Source organism: Rhea pennata, chromosome 5, assembly GCF_028389875.1.
Source record: "Rhea pennata isolate bPtePen1 chromosome 5, bPtePen1.pri, whole genome shotgun sequence".
NCBI classification, from domain to species: Eukaryota; Metazoa; Chordata; class Aves; order Rheiformes; family Rheidae; genus Rhea; species Rhea pennata.
This window is the reverse complement of record NC_084667.1, coordinates 28,052,813-28,079,523: the sequence shown is the minus strand read 5'-3', so window position 1 is coordinate 28,079,523 and position 26,711 is coordinate 28,052,813. Positions and strand designations below refer to the sequence as shown.

At 34.6% G+C, this 26,711-nt stretch overlaps 1 protein-coding gene across 1 annotated transcript in view; it reads right to left on the bottom strand.

The window, feature by feature from the left end:
• ANO3 (anoctamin 3) overlaps positions 1 to 26,711 on the bottom strand; it is an 84,922-nt gene that overhangs the window by 38,244 nt on the left and 19,967 nt on the right. Inside the window, exons 4-11 of the mRNA XM_062576686.1 lie at positions 23,249 to 23,407; positions 20,916 to 21,016; positions 16,168 to 16,212; positions 10,976 to 11,107; positions 9,516 to 9,622; positions 8,081 to 8,136; positions 5,716 to 5,837; positions 4,242 to 4,376 (exon numbers count right to left, since the gene is read on the bottom strand). Coding sequence (XP_062432670.1) covers positions 4,242 to 4,376; positions 5,716 to 5,837; positions 8,081 to 8,136; positions 9,516 to 9,622; positions 10,976 to 11,107; positions 16,168 to 16,212; positions 20,916 to 21,016; positions 23,249 to 23,407 — 857 coding nt within the window. The remainder of the gene's footprint in view (positions 1 to 4,241; positions 4,377 to 5,715; positions 5,838 to 8,080; positions 8,137 to 9,515; positions 9,623 to 10,975; positions 11,108 to 16,167; positions 16,213 to 20,915; positions 21,017 to 23,248; positions 23,408 to 26,711) is intronic.

Genomic DNA, 26,711 nt, shown 5'->3' with positions numbered 1-26,711 from the left:
TGTTTCTGCATATCTGAGCCCTAAGAATGCAATCTAAATATTCTGGAAGCTACTATAAACTTCAAAAGAGATTCTCCAAAATTTTTGTTTGGTGATCTTCATTTCACAACTGAACCTTCAAAATAGCTGTCAACACTATTATCACAGTACTCTCGGGGATCTCAGAGCTGAATCCTGGCAACTGCAGTACTACAAAGCTTTATTGCAAACTCCCTTGCTCATCTAAGAAAAAGAACATCCTCAATTCCAACCTGTTTCCAATAAAACTGCCTGTCTTGTGCATCTGTGTTGTGACAGAAAGTGTTCTGCTCCGTAGCCATGCAGAATGAAGAAACTTCTGCTTTTAAATATGGACATACGTGTGTGTTTGCTTAGAATAGTATATATTCCCAGACAGCACAACGCGCATGTAGGGTTTTGTTTGCCTGTCTTATTAGATCACCTTCTTCCTCCCTGCAAAATAAATTTGAATCAAGTGATTCCACCAGATCTGACAGTTTTTCTCCTAAAACTTTAACCAAGTGAGGGAGAGAGACTCTATGAAAAGAGGCAAAATGCAGCATGAGAGGAAGCACCTGCCCTGGATAAGGAAGGAAGAATACCACCAACAGGGAGCAAATACACTCCATTTTCAACTCATCTGCTGCCAGCCAGGGAGGAACTATACAGATGACCCTTCTGTTATACAGCCTTGCAGCTACCTGCCAGGGCACCGCGCAGCTCCCTGGGGCTGGTGATCATGGCCAAGTTCAACCAAGAGTCGAGATCACCAGGCAAGTTGATAGTCACACTCAGGTCCGAGGTCAAGATGGGAAGTTAGCCTGTAGTTGGGGCTGGGATCAGTGCCAGGGAGGGTAACTGGGTTAGGCACAGCCCCATGATGGCTGGGCAGTGCTGTGGTGATGGGGCCAGGACCTGTTGGCCCCCATTTGGGATTAGTGGGGCCCATGGCCAGGCTGTGGCACTGCTGCAGTGTTGCAAGGCAGGCACTGACAGCCCCAGCTGGGCTTACATGGGAACCTGGGCTAAGCAGAGGAGGCCAGAGGGTGGCAGGGACATCTGGGTAAGGCAATGCCCACGGGTTGGACAGCAGTGCTCAGCCTGATTTCTTCAGGCTGCTGCTGCCAAGGCCATAGCACTCAGGAGAGAGAGGAGAATTATACAAATTCCACCATGACAGCAAAGGCTCATCACTACGGATCTGCTTATAAACATTTCGAGGGAAGAACAAATCCACCGGAGAATCCACATACAGTGAGATGTCACCAGCAAGCCGGGTGCAGCAGAAGTTTGACTCAGCACCTGCAGCAAACCATGCGGCACCCCAAGGAAATCTGGGTGCAGCAGAGGGAGCTCTCACAGAGCTGCCACGGAGCAGAATAGCCCCTGCCTTGGGAGCAGAGGTGGGCATTATACACTTTTTAAAAAAGATAACCTAGTTCTTCAATGCAACGTCATTTTTCATAACCCTCTAATTACTGCATCACAAACATCTATGGCTGGCATTGCAATCAACATTTGATGTATATTTTATGGCAACATATGCTTGTGCATTTGCTTTTTCGTTCTGGGCTGAAAATGCACTGGACCTTGGTGGTAAAAAAATCAAACAAACAAACAAAAAAGTCATTTTCTCTCTCCAGCCACTAGAGGGAGGCTTCAGGTTAGCTAACCAGAATCCAACTAATAATTCCAAAAGGTGAATGGACACCGCTGAAGAAACTCACACTTCTGTAAAAAGGTTTTAATCAGTTGATAAGGTTCAAATCTTGTTCAAATCTACCCGGGGCAGATGAAAAACAGGTTTTCGTCACAGAATTTATTATCAGATCATAAATCAACACTTCCTACCACTCACTGGTTCCTAATAACAGATATTAATAGGATAAAACCTCAGTTTCATATGAAATAGTATCATACTGAATAACACTGAATAGGGATTTGGAGCAATGTCACAGTTATGTTACTAACACTATGCTCTGACACTAATCCTGCCAGTGGGTTTCCTCTGTCTAGATGTGGTCAGAATAAAATATCTCTCCGAGTTTCTTGCTAGTTGCTGATGAACATTGCGTTTGCATACTGTGACAGCTGCAGGGCTCAAAAATAAAATATTTTAACACCATTATTAATGTTTATGTAGCTGTTTTCTTTAACTGACTGCAGAAACACTAGACAAATAATCTCACAGTGCCAGAATATGGCAAGAATAAAGGTTTTTACATTTAGCCTGCCTTCCTGCCAACGGGTTGCTCCTATCTGCTGTATGTATGAGGTTTCTGTTTAACATTCACCAAAGGTTCAGTAAGCGTATATGGCAAGGAGCAGCATATTTTATATCTTTTATCACTGTCCATTATAATTAGTTAAGTACACAAGGTAACACTGGCAAAATCTACATACATTTTATCAAGCCAGTCACAATCAACTTGAGTTAGGTAAACCCTGTTCTTGAATCCATGTCTAACAGTATGTCTTATTAATTTGGTCATAGCAATTCACCAACAGGACAGTTTTGTGTAATGACTACAGGCACCCACAGCTAACCACAGATTCACAGTGGCAGAGATGATCTCCTGCCCCAAATTATCAGTCAAGAGTATAGATGTCCCTCAGCTGCCATAAAGCGCACAGCTGTTCTATATGGTCTAGTAGTCCTCTGTAAATATTCCGAAATCTTCATGAAATTTTTTCTGAAAGAAAAAAACTGAGGACAGGAAAATGTAAAGCTAGCTTACCTCTGATCTCCTGAGAATTACACTGCTGAAAGCAGATAACTGCATCTCTCTTTTAAAAGATCTAAGCAAGGGTCATATTCTCCTTCAAGGGAGAAGAAGAGCATGACACACGTACAAATGTATACTAGCTCAAAGTTTGAAAAATCTAAATTCTGAGAAATTCTGTTCTTTCTCTTGGGGAGCTGGGGAGTGTCAATACCACATGTTTTTCTTCCACAAGGAATATCTGAAATATTAAGCTGCATCTTGATAATTATAGATTGTGGCCCTTTGTTCCCTTTTTGTTGAAGCTGTGCCACAAGATTCCCTGTTCAACATTTTTAGCCTCAGCTTTGAGGATAGGTTGACCACGCACTTTACACTGCATCCATTATACCTTGCATACATCTATTGTGTAACAAAGAATATTGTTCAACACTGGAGAACAATGCTAATACAGAGAGTGATATAATAAAGGTAGCATAGTTTCTTTGCTGATACTTTTACTACATTTTAGTGCACTTGATACAATTTGAAGTTGTAAGGTCACTCAACAATTTGGTATATAATAGAAAACCCCCCAAAAAGCCTTAATTAAAGCATTGCCGAAATGGCAGTATAATAACTCACTGTGAAATGCAAGATAAAGACAATTCCATAAACAAAGATAAAATATTCCTGCTCAAACCTAAAAAGCAACACTTCATCTGAAATCCAATTACATTATGATAACAGCCAAAGCATCTAAGCTACTTTGAATAAGGTTGCAATTTTAAGAGCACTGTTACTATTCAGTCTCTTGACACCTAATGCAAAAATTTTTAATATAGGTGTTTCCTCTGAAGCAATTCTTAAACACAAAGTCAGCCCTTACTCTATCGCACTTGTCACTATTTCTAAATTGACATAATTCTATCTCAGAGAAAAACTCTAACAGTGGGAAAACTTGGAAACTATGTTCATTTTACTTGGTTATAATCTCCCTTAATTCATGTCTTCTTGCTGCAGTTTGCACCAATAGATTAAAGAAATTTATCAGCCTCTAAGTTCAATGATATTTACATTATGTTTAGAGGAAAAAACTGCATATACAAAAAGAGCATAAACAAAGCAAAGCTGCATAAATGAAAAGTTCTGTAACTGTATTACACTCTGAAAGTTACAGGCAGGATGGTTCTGAAGAGTGAGAATGCCTGACTTCTTCACGCATTAGCCTTCACTAGAATGATAATCATTGCAGTATATATTACATTTGAATCAGTATTTGGTAGTTTTCCTTATAGACAGAATGAGAATTACTGCAGATGCAGCGGTTAAGAGCACTTGATCTAAATGGTAAGCATTCAGCTTAATGCAAAGCAGATAAATAAAACTGATACACTTGAATGAAGAACTGAGTATGCCATTTGGTATTATTACATGATCATCAAATTCGGAAAGCATATAAAAGTAAAATTATGTAAGTAGTGTCAGTCTATTTTTAATTTTCAACACGATTTTGATTGTCTTTAAATGGGATTTTACCTTACTTGGCTGGAATCCATCGTAAATAATCCATAAAGGAAAACAAAGAGCCCAACAAGGGCAGCAGGAATAAGCATTCCAGTATACCATCCCAACCAGGCAAAATACAGTCCAATTTTTTCACCAAAATATCGCCTACATGAGGAACAAAAATACAAACACTGTTTAAATGTAAAACTTACGGTGACCCTATCTCTCATCTCAGTAGTAGAATAATTCAAAAAAGGAGCTACAATTATGAGCTTATGATAAAATTACTGTCTGCATAGCAGTCCCGAATCAATACGTTTTAATTCGGGCCAGCATAATATTCTAGTGACACTAATTGCACTCTCCCTAAAACAGATATTTTATAAGGTTGTAACTGAAGTGAGCTGCAATTTTCATGTCCTTTCAATGACTAAGTAGATGCACTGATTTCAACATTAAGAAGTTTTCAAATGAAGGAAATTTTATTCCCTCCCCACATTCATACATGCATACATATATATAAGGCTGTGTGTGTGTGTAATATATATATTATATTATGTGTATACATATACACATACACACACATATCCTCCACAAAAAATTTCTGGAAAGGGATATAATTTGGCATGGCCTAAATATTCCATACTAAAAACAATTTACAATGGATGATCTTATATTAAGATATATTTCAAACTATTATGAGAGAAAATAGTATATTCAAAAAACAAGTTGAAGATTCCGTCTTAACACTTCATAACTTAGATATCAGTTGCCAGAAGCGATGAAATGGTAGTGCCTGGAAAGTCATGGATGCTACTATTTGATCAGCACAGAATTGTCCCCACACACATAAAGGCCTATGTTTAGGCATACAGCCTTTAGTGGGACAATATTTAGGGATAATGATTGGTTATGACTGTCAAATCAAGCATAAAACCTGACAACACGAAAATGAAAGTATTCCATGTCCGAGAAGAGGAAAATATGAAAACACACCACAGTTACTTAACTTCCATTACATACATTTCTCTGCTGTAGAGGTGGCAATCTATGACATTAATTATGAAATGTATAAACAGAATGTTATTTAAATTCACACAGAGTCTTCTTAGGAGTTAGCTGTATCAATAATAAGCTGCATTTTCCCTCTACTGAATCTGGTAACACTGACTATCCATGTGGGTACGTCATTTAGAGCCATTTCAAAGGTGCTCTCGAGAGGCAAGCATCTCTGATCAGGAGACCACTTCAACAGTTTGTACTTCAGGTTTCATTCTCCAAGTTGTCATGCAAGTGGGTTTATGTACTTTTATGCATCCTCATTTGAAATTAACAGGTCTGCACAAAAGACAACCCAAAAGAAACAGCTCAAAGAATGTGTGTCTTATCTCGTAATACTGAATAGCTAAATTTAAACAGAAAAACACAAGGACAATGATCTTAGCACTATGGTTATCATGCTGTTTATATCACAGAAATAAGCTGTTTTTCAAAGTATTTATACCTGATTAAATCCAGAGGCTGGTATTTGTACCACATTCCCCACCGTGCCCAACGTTCATATAATAGGTGTCTGTGATTCTGAGCTCCATGTGTTTTGATGGGATGTCTGCTTTTATGGCTTCCCTGAAAAACACAAAGAAATAAAATTATATTAGTAGCCACTGTGGAAAAGAGATACATTTATTAGGTATTAGAATATAACTCTAAATGACTATAACATCACTATTTTTAAGAAGTGAGTTTCATTTATTATGGACAGCTCTAGGGAATGTATCTAACACACATCTAACACACAAGCCTGATAAAAAGAGATGTGGAGAAATGGCCAATTTCCCTAAGAACTACTGAAAAAATAACAGGACTAGAGTACAAAGAACAAGTCAACTCCTTATATGGTTTATGTGCAGTGTTTATATTTCACTAATATATGCTATTTGTATGCTTTAACTATCTCATTTTTTTCCAAAATTTTTCATGAAATGTATCTGTATATACTTATTTTTCTCTCCTACAAAATTTCAAAAATTTCTAGCAGGTCAGTTTGGTTCTCCTCTCCTAGACATTTTCTATGACTTTATTTAATCTCTAATTAAAAGTACGCAAAACCACAGTGTTTCTGGTCTTTCTACGGTATTTTTTTCTAAGATGATGGAAACAACAGAGCTGGCATTATTTTGAAGTTCACACAGGACACACTGAGGCACTAAAAGCAAAAGACAGCCCTGGCCTGACCCAGGAAGCCTCCTTCCAGCCCTTACTGGCCATTCCACTGGCTGCCTGACAGCCTTAAACCTCATGCTCTGCTGTGCCAAGGTAACATACAGATTTACTAGAGCCATCCTAAGCAGAATCTCTTGTATTCTGAATTTTACTCCAAATCTCTGGCAGCACATCTCTTTAATTCCAACATTTTCCAAGAAAGTCGCATTCCTCTACACAATGCTTTATATATAATGCTGACTGTCACCAATTAACCCCAAGTGAGCCACATCACAGATTAAGAGGAGCACAGAGGTCCCCAGAGAAGTACTTAAAAGTCAGCTGTCTGACAGATTTTTGACTCCAGTAAATTCAAATAATTTAGATTTTTAATATTTTTTTGAAATCTTGAACATCCCCTGCAACTGTAAGAATTAAGTTTATTTGTCATAATCTGATGATCCCAGCTTAAGAATGAGTACAAATCAAAGCAAAACCCACAGAGGGGTCCAATTCTACTTACTTTCCATCAATACACTCTACTATTGTCAGTAAAGAATCATAAACACAATGTCAACATAGAGTGTGCCTTTAGAGTACCTAGGAAGGGAATATCAGCTTATTCTCACATTTCCCTGAATGAGTAAGTGCAATGCATAAAACTCTGTATCTTAAGACCTTTTCTGCTTTCTTCTGCTTTTTCCTGCACTTTTTTTTGCATTACAGAGTCCAAGTCTATTAGTGTTCACACAGTGACTGGATTTTCACTCTCATTTGCTTGTTTTTTAAAAAATGAGAGCATTTAACCACAAGTCCTTAGCACCTGTCCAACAGCAATTAAGTTTACTTTAAATGCATGATTTCACTAAGCTTTTTTCAATACTTATGGACAGCAGTTTATGACATAACAAAGGTATATACACACGAAAACGGATAGGAAAGCACAGTTTTGGAAGTTAGAGAAAGCTTAACAGGTTTTTCTGGTAATATGGCTAGCTTTTCCCTAAAGTCAGTAATGCCTAACTGAAGCGTATTCAATTATTAATACTATATAAAAATACTGATTGTGTGATCACAGCATGAAAGGTATTTAAGTAAGATGACAGTAAGATGTGTGTCTTGCTTCTCTCTTTTCAATACACAAGGTCTGACTGAAAAGCCCTGAAGTCAAAGACAAGTCTTTCATTTACTTCAGTAGCCTTTAATCTACTGAAGATATTTTCAAGTAAAAGTTATCCACAACTACACAGAAATCACTCAAACAGGAAATAATTAACTAGTTTCCCTAACTTTGATTCACAACACAGCCTGTTAGAAAAATCGAACGTTTTGCACATGGCATAACTGATGTTCTTTTTAAGAACTCCACAGGTGATGTCCATTTAATAAAAAATCAACATAATATAATATTCTAGGTCAGTATGAAACTGCTTCAGGATATTAGTACAATGCCTTAGGTAAGAGAAAATTAAAAAGCCTATATCAAATTAAGACTATATAAAAAAAGACTGAATAGATTACATAGTAAAATAAGTTGCAAGACAAAATTAAAAACAAGTAGGATATCAGAATTTTAACATAAGCTTTATTTTAAATACAAAGAAAAATATAAAATAGATAAATAAATAAAATATATAAAATATAAAATACAAAATTAAACAGGTTACCTCATGTGGTGGAAATGCAGCTTCATATGTTCCATTATTTAGTAACCTATTAATACCTAACAAGAAAAAATGCATTAGTTCCCATATCAATTTTTGTATGCTTGATTTCAAGTGGTGCTAATTTTCAAGTTATGTATTGAGAACATTACTTAGTATTAGCAGCTCAGGATGCTGTAAAACACAACAGTAATCAGGTCTAAGCAAAGCCAATTGTTCACAATGGTCTTACTGATCCCTCCAGATTTCTGGCTCTGTCAAATTAGAGAGACTTTCTTAAAGCTAGTGTCTTCAACCTTCTTCTCATGGCTGGATGCTTGTGCCAGACCAAGTGTGAAAACATAGTTACATTTGTGTTGCATTAATCAGAGCGTACGATACAGACTTTTTATGGCTGACCAGATGATCTGGCATATGGAGAGAGTGGTGTGGACAAACAATCCTAGAGGCAGGGTGTAACCTGCAGGGTTACACCTAATCTGCTATTTTTTAACACAGGTGAAGGAGTTCATCTAAGATATGTGCTCTGCACCATACTGGTTTGAGCATTTTGATTCAGCTCCTAGGCATCCTAAAGACAAATCCGCTATATAATCAGCCTAAAAAATAAATGTTAAAAAAAAAAATGCAGTAGCCTTTGAAAGGATACATATAACCAATAGCTTCCCTAGGAAATAAATTGTCATGAAAGATTTCAGATGTGTCTATTTAAAAACAAAAATTATGCTAAACTAATCTCAAAATGAAGTCTGCTATCAGTTTCAGTGAGATTGGATTTGAACCCTTGTTTCTTACTACTACTTTTCTTCCTGAAACACAGACAACGACTTTCTGTAATTTCCATCACCATCAGAAACACACAGCTTTAGGTATGTGTGTATATATGTATATCCAATTCTTAACTAAATTCCTGCAATAAAACTGGAAGTCATGCACAAATCTGTTAATTGCAAATGAAAATGAATAATTGGAGCTTCTGAAAAACATTACTGTAATAGGAGTGTCAATATAGACTGAATTTGGTCGGTAGGGCAACTATCTTTGAGCTTCATGGAAACCTTAAACTAAGTGTAGCTCAGATTGATTCTGTTGGACTGGAGCCCCTGTGAACTAACAGAACTTCTAAGACCACTCCTAGAAACCTCTCCTCAGCTATCTAATGTATACATTACCTTCGTTATGGCTCTCTATCACATAAAGTTACCATTATCTCTGATTTATTTAAAAATGAACATATTAGGTAAAAAATGTTGACAATTTTTCACTGAATCATATAATAATTTGTTGTCACGTTCAGCCAATCCTATTGTTAACTGCATAAAGAATTTTAAGGGGATGGTAAAATTTATTGAGTTTACTCAACTGATACCTTTCCAGGCAAGTAAAGCTAAAAAATGTTTATAGTTTCAAGTTAAGAAAAGGAATACAGCATTCTCACCCATTTTGGATTTTCCATCTTCATACTTTGTTCTCTGTAGCATGTGATGCACTATTCTGCTTCTTGTGGAGTTGCTGAAGAAGCTGTCTTTATTGTTTATTGTAAAACTATTTAAAAAAGATAATGTTTTTAATATTCAAAATAATGCACAAGTGTTGAAACAAAATGGCTCAGTACTTTCTTCTTATAATGATTTATTGCATCTCTACATTTCTAGGTCACTGCACAAGATACAAGACACAAGATCTTACATCCCTTCTCAGGTCTCAGGAAAAATAATTAAATTCTTCATTATCATTTCATTATCATTATTTATTGTGAGGAAAACGCAGCAACTAAAACTATTTTTTTTCTAACATTTAGATAAATTCTGTTTTGGATATAAATCTAAAACACAAATCAAATCTTCAAAAGTAGTGATCATTCTTAAAACATCTTAATGATGAATTCAGCATATGTCTGTGTCAAAGAACTATTAGGACTGCTATATAGCATGGAAAAGAAAATCTCCACACACTAGACACTTGAGTAGCAGCTTCACAACCCTCTTCCTTAGAGAATCCCAGGATGGAGCCAAACAAAGCATCCTTTCCCAGATGGCTCAAATTCTGGAAGCCAAAAATCTGACATATAGGAGCTTTTGCCTACTTCAGCTGAGTTGGTTAAGAAGTAATACCAAAAACAGATGATTGATTAAATGTAATACATCTAATTACTGACAAAATTAAGATTATAAGGCAATTATTCTGTCTTTCCAGGCTAGTCAGGTCATTAACATACTGCTACTTTACTGAGAAAAAGAAAACCCTATCTAGCGTATGTTACATATCTAGTTTAGGTAGATTTTTTGGTATTAAAAGAATTATCCCCAAATGATTTAAAAACTAAGAATTTGCCAGAAATTTCAAGTCTTTTACTGTTTCAGTCCTTAAAGAAAATTATATCACAGTTAAACTATATCATCATCAACATACTGATTTGAACATATATGTGTTGTTCTTCAATGTACATATTTATACTTGCAGAGAAAAAAGTGTTTTTGAAATGTGCATTTGATTAAAAAGCCATTGTCATTGTTTTTAGCTTGCCTCCAGGTCTTCCCAAGTTCAACAGATGTCTCAGGTTTTGTCTAAGTAAAATTTGTAATTAAGTAAAGCAAGCTGAGCAACTACTTGCATTTTTTAATGTAAATGAGAGAAAAACTTCTTAATCAAAAAGGCTACGTTGCTTTTTCAGTCAAACGTTTGTTTGACTATACTATTGAGTGACTGTCAACTACTTAGTAACAGAGAGTAAATTTTATCTTTAAGAGAAAACCAATAGAATATATCGAATATGACACTGGGTGCTTGCCAGTGACCATCTGTTAATGGTGGCCTGTACAGCACTTGCTGAAAAGAAGTGAGAGAATGAAAAATCCTTGTGGGCTCTGGTGCTGCCTTTCCTGTTCCAACACTTACTGGTGAATGCGTGCACGGCTAAAGGGTGCTGTGTAGCAATCTGTTTCCTCAAGATCAGGCAGGGCCTCCTTATCCAGCTTCATTGGATTTCTGGGCAACCAACTTTTCAGTTCTCTCATATTCCTCTGCAAACTGAGAAAATGAGAAATCAGAATTACATGTTCTCATCTGCATGTTGTTTCTACTTCCATCAGAACTTATTTAGTAACACTACACTACAAATGTAATGAAAGCAGGAATTTTCCCTGTTAAGTAACCAAAACAAAATAAGGAGTTAAAAAGTAAACTTAAGGGCAATGATTTGTGATCTGATTTACTGAAGTACAATTCATCCTGTAGTTAAGTGAGGTTATGGTTTCAGATGGTATTACATTATTGAGTCCAGGAAAAAAAATGGGGACAACAGGAAAAACTCTGTTAATGATTTTTTTCTTTTTTAATTAAGTCACAAAATCATTTTCCAAGGTAGTTCATTTGGCAGTACTGTGGACACTTACGCCTTACTCAGGCATGAATCTAATTACTTCCTCTAGCTCCACTGGACAATACAACTACAATTCAATTCTTTTTTTTTTATTATTTTTATAGAAATCAAAGACTGCTCAGGACCAAATTCTCTGAACCAAATCACTGTGAGCTTCAATAAAATCTCCTGCAAAATTTTCATCAAAATCTATTGGCTGACATTACCTTAGAACACAGTCTACTCATATACGTGTGTGTGTGTGTGTGTGTGTGTGTGTGTGTATTTTATAAAGGATGCTTTATACAGAAATTGTCATAGAGTTTTAAATAAAAACTAGACTAGGTTTCCTGCAGTTTCCTCAATATAATGCACAAGAACATAATTTTTGTATCCTTACTCCTGTATATGTTATATAGTGGTAACATTGGTAACATTCCACTGGCAATTTGCCTAAATAGTATCTCAGGGCAGGTTTTATAGAGGGAAAAATCCAGTATAGTATAGTTAATTTTACAGGGAATGCTAGAATTTATCTTCTTATTACTTCAATTTTGCACTCCTCGAAGACTTATATTTTCCTAATACTGAACTGCAATGAAAGGTAGATATTTAAGGACTAAGTCTCATATTACAAGAATGCTATATTATGACACCAGAAGCATGTCACAGATCCAGAAAAAAAAATTAGATTTTAGAAAAACATTTGCTATAGACTATTTTTAGTGTGATTTGGCTTTACTGAATATGTATGCAAGACACACAAACATACATATCTTATCTCTGCAAAATACATAACATTTCAGTGTCAGATTTTTATCTGAAGTGAATCTTCTCTGTGCTAAGTAGAAGCACAGACGTTCATTTTATAATTAAGAATAGGTGACGATGCAGTAAGTTGCACTCAGATAAGCAAGCTACTTTTGTGAAAATGTACCTCTCAAGATCAACAAAAAAAAACCCAATAAAATTCTACCTCTATTTAATAGTGTCAGAAAGAAATCTAAGTCAAATGTGGGATCAGAATTTTATATTTCCATTTAACTTTGCATTTATAAGTAATCCTGAAATCAAGCAGAAAAAGTAGACTCACCAGGATCTCTGAGATTTTTTTAATGACACAATATAAACAGAATGATACAAATATTTTCTGCATTATAAGATTTTATCTTCAGGATTTTTTTAGTGTTAAAGGATTATCCAGGATAAAACTGAAAATTTTAGTTCAATCTCATTGTCTTTCTTTTAAGTTACAAATCAGCAAAAAACAATGTCTTCTATGAAAAAGTACTAGTAAATCTTGCAAGTGTACTCTTTGATTACACAGAACTAATCATACATCATATCTAGACATTAAACAAAATGGAAAGGCTGACTGTATGAGTTATGCTTGGTTCCTATAGTAACTGAATGTAACATGTGATATAAAATTATCAATTTTTTCTTCTTACTGTACATTAGCAAGGTGCTGGTATACATTCTGTATTTAACTGGTACTGCACCTAAAGGACACAATTCTATTTTTATTAAGCTTTATGAGCCAAAGAATATAACTATGTTCAGAAAGTTGAAACAGAGAAAACCTTTGTTCAAACAATATTTTGTCCTGAGTTGGGTTTTTTTTGTTGAGTCAGAGGAAGCTCTCATAGTACCAAGTTTTACACAGTGTATGTAAGTATAAAGTTCGCACTTTATTCTCTTCATTTTTCTCAGATGCTGATTTCTTTAAAAGCTACAAAGTATGCTTTTCTTTTACGAAAAAAATATGCAGACATGTAAGAAAAACAATGCATCTGATTTCTTTTTTTTTTAAGACATTCCTTTAGAGTGTATAGAAAAGCTTTTACAAAAAAAGCCTGAACTATTTTTCCCTCCAAAAATCTAAAAACCTGGTAGATGATTCTTATCTTAAAGAAATTAGCCCTTTATAAAAAACTCTCATCTCCTCAACACGCAAAGTAACAACATTGGACTAAATTAAAAATGACATCCACATGACATTTGGGATTTTTATTCTGAAGTAAAAAGGCTTTTTACCTAAGATGTGATTGTTTTTTCTTTACATCATTGGATCACTCCAAAGCTTAGTGCCTTCAGATAGCACAGAATATTTCAGCTGAAAAATACATCTCCCCATGCACAGAAATAGCCCAGCACAATAGACCTCTTTTCTTAGCTTGTATTTTACAGTTAGAGGTGAAACTGAAGTTTCATGGAGCTTTCATTCAAAGTGATAACAAATTCCAGACGATCTTTGACTAAACCATAGCACTACACGTTAGCATTCTTACTCCATCAGAGCAGCTTTTTAGGTCGGAAGTTCAGAAGGATTTCTAAACTGATCTACTCCATTTAGTCTACTGAATAAAAGCATCTGCTCTGGTGAAGTCCCTAATGAAGTCAGAAGTTGATGCAATGGGATCAAAAGTCCCAGCAGAACAGTGCTGCAAGACTTGGGCTGCTCCTTCAGCTAAGCTCTTACTGAAGCCCTCTAGCTGGCATTGTTATAATTTTAAGCACCCTGGACTACGCATTTTTGATATGTATCTTCTTTACTTATACGTCCTACTTTCTGATATTTTCTTGCCTTTGAAAAGATTAGTTGAAAGCTTTTCAGGAGTGCAACATGATTCAGTTTGGACATATGACTGGAATTCAAGGTTCACAGTACACAATTTTAATTTCTTTTTTGTTTAAAGTATGCAAATAAATAAATAAGCAGAGATATATCACACAGATGCCTCATGTGAGTGACATATTATATGAAATCCATAAGCACTACATTTACCTTCAGGCTGTTCATATTCCTAATACTCTTTTGCAGGCTTATTTAAGGACATCTGTGGATATATACTTCTACCATATAAACATGTCAATAAATTCAAAGAAGCGTACATGTCACAATGGAGTCTAATATATCAATGTTACTACATATTCTCAAATTACAGAAACTCATTAAAAGTTTTACCTTTGATATACAATGTTTTTAATACAGCTCATATACTCATATACTTTATCCTTCTATATACTCTACTTACTAATTTAGAAATATTAATGAGATATTTGTTAAATAACACAGAAATATGAAAAGTTGTAAGAAACAAGGAAACAATGACAGTAGTAGAAGTTGGAATGATGAGATGCGTATGCCAGCAATTTTAGAGGTAGCTTGCATATTTAGAAATAGCTTCTTTTTCACACTATTACTTAGTGCACTGGACTCTCCAAAGTGCTAGACAAAATAGTCAGAAAAATAAAGATCTTCAAATTCTCAAAAGGTAAATTACAGATAACTGCATTCGTCTAAAATGCAAAAATTATTTATTTGGCACTAAAAGTACTTTTCACTTTGTTCACAGGTGCTGTGTGGTTTCATTTGCCTATTTCAGGCACCTGTGCTTCTAAATAAGGAAAATAAATGTATTTAATATCAAGGACTGAGCAGATGGATTACAGATAAAATTCTGCATTTTGCAGTAAAGCTCTTTTATTTTGCCTTTGCATTACAATGCCTACTACTTACATTTTTCATGAAGCAAAAGAAAATGCAGCAAGCATGAGAATGACTGGGAAGAGGAAAAATGCAGTTGTAAATTTGTAAGTTATTTTATTTTAACCTATTTTGTTAGTATATGTATACAAAGTTTTCTCACTTTATTGTTCAGCAGTTTTTGGTCTATTTTTGTTAACTGATAATCTTGCAAATTGGTATCTTGAGACTATAGAAATTGTTCCTGAGAAATGATGAGAACTCTTGATAATCTAAAGTAGCAACAGGAGAACTTAAATCATATGCAATCTCATCTCAGGATTCATTTCAAGAAAACCTGTGATAGAAAATTGTTACAGAAGATTTCCCTCACGTAACAATTTTCATATCTCTTCCACAGTTCATTAGGATTTACACAACATCATTATGTTTTACAAGAGCAATAGGGAGCATTTACAGCTCACAGCTTCCTCCATTTCTAGCTCCCTTATTTCTCCAGGCTCCTTTCGCCTGCCGCCTCTGGCCTCACTACCACGTTGCCTGGTTAACAAGTAACAAGAGCAGCCACCACAGGTGAGGTTTGCATATATTTGCCCTCTCACACTATCCTGGATAAAATTCTGGAGATTACGAAGTCTTTGGGCATTTACGCTGTAACTGAATGCTCTTCAAATATTCATATTAATGGCAGACTGAAGTATCTATCAGATGTGCATATGCAACCTCATTAAATCCTAGAGAGATAAAGATGTTTCACTGCAGTTATTCCATCAGCTTTAAAATAAAAATTCAAAACAGATTTCAACATGTCATTGATTTCCTGATCAACAGGACATGCATGAGAAAAGTTACTGCTTAGGCAAATAGGTGACCACCAGAGCTTAGACTATAAGACATGATGTACTCAAAAGTATCTTCAGCATTAAAGAAACATATCTTAGCGACAGAAGATGTAACTATAGAGATGGCTCCAGTATTAAATCTTGCTGCCAAGACAAGGCCATTTTTTTTCCCTGGCATGAAAATTTTTTGCATTTCTAAAATAAGAACTGGCAAAGCTTTATAGTACTGCATCTTGTTACAGCTGAATATTTTAGCACTTTGAATTAACATATTTTGAGTTTTCAGGAAAACAATCTAATTTCCAGGTTTATTGGATAAATTTACAACTGCAAAAATGGATTTTCTTTAGTGGGGTGACTATTTGACAAAATTAGAAGCTGCAAATCACCCACCAACCTGCCCATGGTTTTGCTCCTCCAGTCAGTGTAATAACATTTTTTCCTGAAAGAATAGCAGAAATCAGCTGAGAATAATCAAGTAAGAGACAGCTGAAAAGGACATATACATTATCAAAGAAAACTGGACATTTTATAACATGCATTTACATAGACAGAAAGGTGAAAAACATTTAAAAAATGCAATTGAAATACAGTAAGTCATTACATTGTTATGATTTCACATATTTTCAAGTTTGAAAATTGTTCCCGACTGGAATTTTATTTTTTGATTTAATACATACCTATCTAATCACTAATTCATTCACAAGAAACCCTCTAGATATAGAGTTCAAATGCTGTCACATTAGTATTCATGTCATGTGATCTTTCTTAGCATTTCTGTATTCCATTAACTCATTTTAGAAGAAATACCAGAGGCTTGCATGCTATTAAATATCATATGCACTCTATATATTAAATACCATGACTACTTAATACTTAATGCTATTAGATATTGTACAAAATATCATCATTCTCCATGTATTTCATCAATTCCCCTTGACATTTTGCTTGAAGAGCATTACATGTCCTTAAAAATCTAAGAACATTACCTGAAACAATCAGTTTTATTTTATAGTTCTTTTCTCACTACCCTTCATTGGTCACAGTAACTTCAAAGAAACAAGACCAGAAATTTTCAGTGAAGTTCAGTGAATTGTTCCAGAGAACAGTTACTTTCAAAACCATAGAGACATATTTGTTACAATACAGTATTTTGCATGTCTAGTTTTACCTAGTGAGTTCTTGCCTTCCTCTATCATTTCACATCACATTTCAGCTAAGCAAATGTTTGAGGCCTAGATCCTTCACATTCCTCAAGATATCTATATCTTTATCATAGCACTCATCTGGAGTCAATGGTGTTCAGCACCACGGACTTAGTTCCTCACTTAGCTCAACTTTTAGTTAAATTTACTTAAATCCTTTCTACTTCTGCATGGTTAATTTTTGAGAAACTAAAACAAGCTTATTTAGTTACTTCCATATAAAGGCCTAACATTGTTTTTCACTCAATGCTTACTTCACTCCTCCCCTTGCTTCATTCTAGCACATAAAAATGGTACTTCAGCTCTGGATCCTAAGTAAATGAAGTCTCCATCAGATGATAACTTTTTAACCTATAACCATGGAAAAAAGAACTCATAGTTAACAAGATCTGAAACTGCTCATCTGGAGAGTATTTGAGATTCATAAAGGAACATTAAAGTAATAATGTTACGAGAACCTTAAAATGGAGAGTTAGAAGCCACTGATAAATCAGACACAGACCAGAAAAATAACCTGTTCTTGGGAAATAACAATGCTAGTCCATTGTAATTATGGGATAGTTGTATAATTTGAGCATCCTCTCTCCACTGAATGGAAAACGTAGTTATTTCAGAAAAAACAATATGTGCCATGTAGTTTAGAAAGGTTTGATTTAAATAAATAAGCTCAAGATTTAAACAGAAAGCAGTGCTTTCTACAGAGCCCATAGCTAACTTATAAAATGCACTGTTACAGAATGTCACGACAAAACTGCACAGCTGTTTTTCCATCCACGTAAAGTCCATCAGGCCTAACAAAAACAAAGATGAAGACAAGACTTCTGTCTCAGGAAATCTGGAAACCACAGACTTCAGAAAACAGAGAAGGCATTGTGAAGCAGTGCTCTAAATTTGCTCTGCTTTTGTATTGAACCTTTTAGATTGGTTGCCGACAAAGGCAGCATGCTCAGGCAAGATGGACCTTTGTTCTAATCTGGTATGTCTACCCCATGTTCAAAATAAACTACTTCTATTTATTTATTTATTTATTTAAAAGTAGAGGAATAAAAGAATAGTCAATCTGAAACATTCACAGTCTTAGATTGTAATTTTATTTTCATTCCTGTGAAAATTTCTTTTTAAAGAGAAAAAGAAATCATCAGAGATTTTGTATTTCTCACAGTTCTGCTAGAGAAGGAGAGCTGGGCAGTGAACTCTTTTCCTGCCAAAACAATGTGTTTTATTCTGCATTAGAGCTAGTAACAGAATGCAGCAGGACAATTTAGCATTTTTATCTACTTGTTGTGTATCTGAAATGCGTGGAGTGAAATAAAGACTAGAAACAAAGAAACATGGATCAGATATATTGGAAAAAGAGAAATCTTGACATGTCAATTAATAATATAATAAATAATCATGATTTTGACACCTTCCAAATAAAGTACCTAATTATATAATTAGGCTCAAATAAAGGTACCAGTATACTAGCTTGCATTTGCAAGCAAACATGTTTTATTATTTACTTTTGATTTAAGAAAAATTTAAGCAAGACAGCACAAACAACCAGAAGCTTATTAACTGTTAGACAGGACAATAGTAAGGGTTAGAAAAGATATTTAATTGAGATAGTATAAGATGGGCTCAGATCTTTGTATTTATGGCAAATATTTATGAGTCAGACCTCATTCTAAGTTAATGGATACTTTGTGCCTAAATTGATCATCAGGTATAGATTGCTTGATTTTAAAAGATCCACCTTAACATACATCCTAAAATGCTGTCTCACAAAACGAGCATGAGCTTAATAAGTGAACAGACAAATAATTATTCACAAAAATGTTTATTGTTATATTGCTCTGTTTCTTATTCTAGCTCATCAGAGAAGACTTCAGAGGCAGAGTAGAACATCATGTTTCACATTTGGTTTTACCAATCAAATCCCACAGTTTAGAGAAACGAGAACCTGTTTGGGGGACTGTTAAAGGAAATTTTATTACTTTTCCATTAAAAAAAAATGGTTATTATTGAAAAGATAAAATGCCTAAGTGGAAAGAACACATTCTGAACAAGGGGGGAATTTTGTAAGTATTCCTCATGCTGACCATTCTAAGAACCTCATTTCCAAAAAAACAGTTTACGGTACCTGCTCTTCTATAAAACCAGATGTTTCTCTAGTCTAGATTGTTCAAGAAAAGGGGATGCTCTAAAGTAACTCAGACATTATTATGATTCCCTCAAGGTGAGTTTCTGGTAGGCTGTCATCACTGTCTTCTGCCCAATTTATTCTGCTTATCCAGACCCTTAAACAAGTAGCACTGACATGGACATCGATATCTGTCAATAGGAATTAATACCTATAAAGATCTATCTACATCAAAATCTACTGATATTGATACCTATTGATAGGAACTGATACCTATTAATATGCACATTAAAAAACCAGCTCTTTCACATTATAAAAGTTTTAAAGTGATATCCTAAGATGTTCAATACTCTCCCAAAAGTGTGAAAATTATCATTCATAATTTTTGTATTCATAGGAAAGTTTATTAAGAGTTTGCTTTTATCATGTACAATACAGGCAGCAATTTTGTGTGCATTATCTTCCATGTGAATAAGCCAGTGACTCCACAAATGTGCACTTTAGTTAGTGTCAAGTTAGTGTCACATTATCACCAGTTCTTATTATAAACTAAAAAAGTTGCCATTTCTTTTTCAAAAGTTGTAAACGTTGGCTAGTTTTATCTGAAGTGAACCACTGATCTGTGAAGTTACTAAAATGATGAAGGATTCAAACCACTTCTAAAATTTACCAATGTTGTGACTTCAATCATTAAAGTGGGAAGGAATGATTTTTTGTAATTTAGAATGTTTATGTATGTAGGTATACACACACAGAAACACTTCTGTATTTAAAATGTGGACAATAAGTTATTCAAACTAGAGAAGTTCAAATAGCACTTTACGATTATAATTTTAAATATAAAGAATATGACTGTTACAGAAAATATTTTTTATGGAAAGGAATTTGAAGGCTTAATTGGATGATGTGAAAACTCAGGACAGAAATGAATATTTAAAGCTAGTTTGAGCTAAGGATGCTTCAGAATGCCTGACTTTCTGGCTTTGGACCAATGAAAGAGCTGCACTGTGATAGCTGAAATCAGCAGGGACATGAAAGAAAGAGCTTTTGACAGCTTAAATGAGAAACGAGTGCTGTAACGGTGTTCTCCATGAGTCACACACAGGATTGTCACCTGATTACCAGTTTAACTTCTGATAAGGTAGAAAGAAAACAAGAAAGCTCTTCTCTCTCTGGAAAGATACAATTACTGGAGTGGAAAATGGACATTTTCTCCTGTAAAAAACTATGCAATATTACAAGAGATATTAACTTGTCTATGACATTTACTGCAAAAAGAGAAATGATAGGATTTGTAAATAATGAATGTTTAGCATACAGGCAAAGAGCCCACTTCAGGAGTTCATTAACTACAAGAGGAAAGTGAAGGACCAAGAACTCAAGAGATCTCATTTTCTCCAAAGTTTGCCAGTATGTTATATTGGAGACACATAAGACATTAGCTATTTCTGTCATTTCACTGGCCTTTGGATAAGACTTCAGAAATATCAACCTTTTACAATGAAAAATACTTCACCTCAGATGGATAATATCTGAAATACTGTTACAGAGATTCAAAATGGTGTGTGAACTATTAACAGTAGGTTCCACCGGTATATACTTGATTTGACCTGGAATTAAGCTTGAAAATGAATACTACAGGTAAATGTGAATAGAACACTGAGTATTTTTTGCCTCTCCCTCTTCTCTCTCCTTACCGTCTACAGAACATGCCTGGTTCAATGCAATGAGGGGACTGCATTTTAGCCTTAAGGTAAGTAATATATTTTAAATACCAAACATTGAATTAGAAGTTTCTTAAAATAGTTTCCACAATACCTGAAAGGCATCCTGATGTTCATTCTTTCTGCATACTTGCACAATGTCTCCCATGGACAGTGAATTTTAACAAACATTATATCACTGCTTGTAACAGCTGGCTGCAATGAGTAGTAATAAATAAATATATATTAGTAAGTCAATCCCATGCAGTATTCAGTTTTCTAAAATCATTCTTCAGGATCTGCTTTTAGGCCCCAAATGCCCATGCAGGTCTGAAAATACTGCAACTCCACTAAGCCAAACAGAAGCCTTTTCAAACTAAGCTCCCCCCCACCCCAACACTGAGATATTAACAACTGTCAAAAGGTATTTGTAGGCAGATTTTTGCTCGTGACTCCAACAGAAGTACAAAAAGGCTCTATGCAGTAATTTTGCCATGAATTAAATGTGTGCATTCTTTAATCCCTCAATATCATACTGGGTGAGCCGTTTCAAGATCATTGCGTGTCCTGTTTAAGGAGAATGGTGCCGTTCCTATATTTATCTCTACTACTTCCACCTCAAATTATTTCCCCAGATGTATTTGCTTGGGCTTTTATAAGCAAACATTCTGGTTGAGTTAAATGTGATTAAAGCCTCCCAAAACACTTGAGTAATGCAAGCTTTAGTCACGGAAGATAAAACAAACTTTAATTAAAGAGTTAATAACATTTAAAATATCCACAATGTATCTACCTAATAATTCCATAAAGTCATTTCACACTTCTGCAATAGTGCTTCTAGGATTTTAATTTTCTCAAAAGATGTGGAAAAAAAGAATGCTACTAGAAGACAATTGCACACCAAGGTATGCCAGATTTAAAACACTTCCTACCCAGGATAACTCTCTGAAATATAAACAGAATTCTGAACTTATAAAAACATATATTTTCTAAAATATCAATAATTATGAATTAGTCTAGTTGAATTCTTCTGATTTCAATAAATGTCCTCAAAGCTTTTTTTTTTTTTTTTTTTTTTTTTTTTTTTTTTTTTGCTTCTCCACTTAGGCTTCAAACAATTTTAAAAACTTTAAATGAAAAATCTGAAAACACTGTAACATAGTCAGTTATTTATGAATATCCTACATGCTATATTATAAGCTAATACTTGCAAGAATGACACAGTTAAAACCTGATTGTTTTATCACTGAACATGGAATCTAATTCTACTAAGTTGAAGAATACAAATAACGAAAGATACATGAAGTATAGGAACTTACTTCAGAATAGACTAAAGCCTATTTTGTAAATAATTATTCAAACAGCAAAAATCCATGGCTATTTTCCTTACTCTGATTTCCTTTATTTATATCAATAGTGTTGTTATCAATGTCCCAATCACAAGAGCAACAATTTAACAATTTTTATGGACAGTTCTAGAAGAATAAATAAAGTATTTGTCCATCATTTTATAGAAGGCAGCTGAAAATTCCTAAAAATCCACCCACTGCAGTACAGAGCAACGTACAAAGTACTGTACAGCAGGGGCATTGAAAAGAAAATGCAATCAAAGACATAATTCTTTACATTTTTACGTCAATGCAAATAGCACTTTTTTAAATATTTATTTGAAAGATTGACTGTGAGCACCCTGATAGAATTAATTCATCTCTTTAATCTAAGTAACCATATTAGAAGCCTTGAAGAGGTACTAGTGTGGAATTTTGGTAAAGCAGACTATATCAGATCAGAGACAAGCGGACAAAATCATCCTCTTCTAGCTTTTAAGAAAAAAAATCTCTTAATATCAAATTTTTCAGTGTCTATTAAAAACAGTTTAACAGTGAAAGCTTGAATAAGCATAAATTTTAATTTTGTTTTTAACAATACTAAAGTAATAGGCTGCACACATAGCATTTTAAACATGTATTGTTAAACAACCATTATTGTTTATTTAATAGTATTAAACAAATGCTATTAAAACAGTTAATTCTATGGTGAATCACTTCAAACTCCCTTTCAGCCAAACAACACAGAAAAATTGCTTTAGAGAAGCACTTTGACAAAAGCAGGCTTTCTGAGACCGCAACATTGTAACAGGCAACATCTCAGCCGCAATTTCAAAAGACTCATGAGTGCCAGGCGGAGTTATAATAGTTCTGAGTAGAGTTTAGCCAAATTTATCATTAAATTGCTCTAGCTTTATGTTAGATGACTTCTATAAGCATCAAATAAAAAAGTATGAAAGACTCTGAAAAATCAGCCCAAACTGGCTTGGTAGAAAATATAACATAAAGGAAGAATCAACCTGAACAGAGAGACTGGTAAGATGTCAGTAATCTTTTAAAAATTCAACAGCGTATGACAGGATTGCAAAGACTGTTTTACACTACAAACTACAAGACTGACCTCTCGTTCTAACATTAAGCCTTCTGCTCTCAAATTCTTCTCAAATGTGCTTCTTTTCTCTACCTGTAGACTTGACTTTTTGTAGACCAAGATGTAATCAATGCGTTTCTTGCCATCTTTGAAGAAGAGGCCTGATGATGCCATGGCATTCATTTCAGTCTGGAGACAATAAAATAAACATATGCTAAATATGGCATTCCCCAAAACAAACAGTCCCATCATGAATTCCATATAATGAAGCATTTTCTAAGGCACAAAAATATCCACATCTCTAAAGGATAAATATACAAAGAACGAGCCACAAGAACATGCAATTTCTTATGCATCAGTTGCTCAGGATTTCAAATTAGTTAATATAAAATAAAATGAATCCAGGGTAGCCATATTCTAATTATTTTCAGTGGTGAGAAAGCCTTGAAATTAAGTAAGCGTATTTATAAACAGGAACTCCTGCCTTTACTGCACAGGCAGCAGCAGAAGTGCTGTACAGATAAGCTGAACCCAATATTTACTGTTTCATTGGGTGAGGAAGGAAGCGTTATGAATGTTTTTGCTAGCATTTTGCGAAGAGAATGTAAGTCAGAGGCTGGAAGACAGTTCTTCACCAGCCACAAAGCAAGTGTTTGGTATAAGTAAATAATTAACATTGGAATCCATTATGAGTTAAAAACTTTTCTGACTTTATCTAAAGCCACACACAATGGCAGGGTATTATTAATCCTTTTTTCACTGATACTTAGTCTTTCAGAGTTATGTGGTAAAAAAGATAGCACAAGAATGATATAATTACAAGAAATGCAGTGTTAGACCTCAACAGTGAAAATAGGCATGGGAGGAAAGCCATGGGCATTTTTTCCTATGAGTAGGATGACTCATTTACATTGCCGCTTTTAGGAATGAGCCTGACCTAATTAAGAAATAACACCTCTGTAATGTCCCTATGGATGGTTAAAAGAGGAGAGGGGAAGACTTCTGAGGAATCAAAATCAAAATTACAGTATTAGTTCAAAAGAATTAATCCTTACTTTCCAGTAGGAATTTCTGAAATCTAAAGTCAGGTAAATTAAACCAAGTTCCCAGCTTTGTACCTAGGCAAATTTTATAGAACAATTATACGTAAACATTCTGCAAAAGAGGGAAATCATTAAAAAAAAAATTAAGAAACACTTTTGATCTGAATGTTTTCCTGGATGCTCAGGTTCAAGTGCTTTTCAAACCGTATTTGCAATGCTTAAATCTTGTCTAGTTCCTTCTTAGCACGCTTGTAAACAAAAGGAATTCTCTTATGGGAAAGCGCACTTTACATGCTGCTACTGAAAGCTACTTTTGCACTGTGTTTTAAATGATTCAGAAAAGACAGTGACTATATCAACTAGTGTCAGACTACGAAGATTTGAAATCTGCAAAGGTAAACTGTGAAGCTATCTTCTGCAGAATGTGGCACTGATTTTTAACTCAAACTCTCTGCAACAAGTGCACTAGTTTTAAGTGTAACATACTTATATGTGACTAAAAGTCTAATCATGCCTTATTATGTATTATTTAGGATAAATTTCTAAAACTTGCATGCTATTTGAGATATTGGATATAAACTATTTAATATTTGGAGTTATATCCAATAGTACTTATATTGATAAAGACTGATTGTAAATATTGATAACTGCTCCTCTTCTGTCTTGCAAAGAGGCTTTATTGCAACAGCAGAGTGAATTAAGAACTATTTTTCTCAGACTAGCAACAGTATGCAAATAGGCCCTCAAATGCCTAGACTCTTAACAGAATTCTTTGGGTTTAATATCCAATAAATATTAATGGTCTGCACTGTCAGTAGAGAGAGGTTTGCAAATCTGTGTATCTCAGACCACTTTCAGAGAATTGTTACCTTATTCTTACAGATGCACAGATTGATAAAAGCCACTTACCACAGTTATGCAGTGAACCAGAACTACACTTATATTGATTTTAGGCCTGATTCACTTTCATGCAACTGTAGTTTCACATGAGTGTAATTCTGGAGCCATGCTCTTCCCATATACTAGCAGGAATATCTCTGCTAATAAAATTATTTATCTGGTGGTTGAGGTGTTTTTTGGTTGATCTGAAGGAACTCCATAATGAGTAGGAAGAACAGGGAGCTGCACTTTCGGTTATATGTATGAGTCAGGGTGTGCTGAGCACTAACAGCACCTCACACTGCTGGGTCTTTTATACAGGAGGCAAGTTACCATAAACAGAGATAAATGCACAGTGAATCAAGCTTTTCGGCATTCAGCCAAAAGTACATTTATTATTCATCTGCTGTTGTGGGCCAGTAACAATCTCTGATTCATTCTTTCACCTTTTTTTCAACAGAGTGGAGGAGAAAAGCATCAGAAAGAATATTTTTTTCAAAATGCTTACTCCCATCTGGTTTCATCTGCTAAACATGTATTAAAAGCACTGATCAGCATTCATATTTCTCTAATCCTCTTCATCTTTCTTTCCCTCTTACTCAGATTTTCTGAAACAATACCAATCTGATCAGCTTTCCTATCATCAGAAACATATAGGAAAATATATTAATGTTTTGGTTGGGAAATTCCTTTTGGAATATCGCTGTATAGTGCAGCTTTCAAAGTCAACACTAACTTCATGTTTTTTTCCCCAAATCTTTAAACACAAGAACTCCAAATTGTATCTATTTGTGTACTGCAGCTGTGAAGCATTTCCCTCACTCAAAATGTGTTATGTAATGCAGAATCATAATATTGATCTGCTTCAGAATAAAATACTACCTGAAGCTTTTCCCCTTTGGATCTATGGCAATTCTTTGCCTTCATTTTTCAGTTGTTTCATAGCTTGCAATTTTTTATAACAAATAACAACAACATTAGACACTGCTTCAAAGTATGACACAGTGTGAAATTCAAAATACTGACATTATCATTCAGCTAAAGTTTATAGTATACACAAGACCTAGGAAAAGAAGCTTTTGCTCAAGCAAAAAAGTCAAACAAAATATAGTGCGAATATTTGGCAAATTTATAAAATAAAAAGAATAATAGACTTAAAATTTCTATCCAAATCTGGTATAAAAAGAATTTCCTTTGATTTATGGAGCAATGTTTCAAGAAATTATTTTTCAGATTCTAATTAATAAGCAATGTCCTTTTTACAAAGTGGGAACAGGCCTCTTTAACAGGTTTAACAGGTCTCTTCTCTCCAATTAGTTTAAATAGAACAATTCACAGAAATTATAAATACTCTAGCTCCACATATTTCAGCCTGCATTCCGCACAGTAGATGAAACTTATGCCAACATTTCAACTGATATATAGCAAAAGACATTCTAGTAAAATGAACTGTAACAATTCCTGAAATATCAAGCCGCTTTCAGAAGTATATAAAAATAAATGACATGGTATGGTAGGCCTCAAGTTTGGTGCATTTCATTAAAACACAACCATTAGCAAACTTTGGAAGT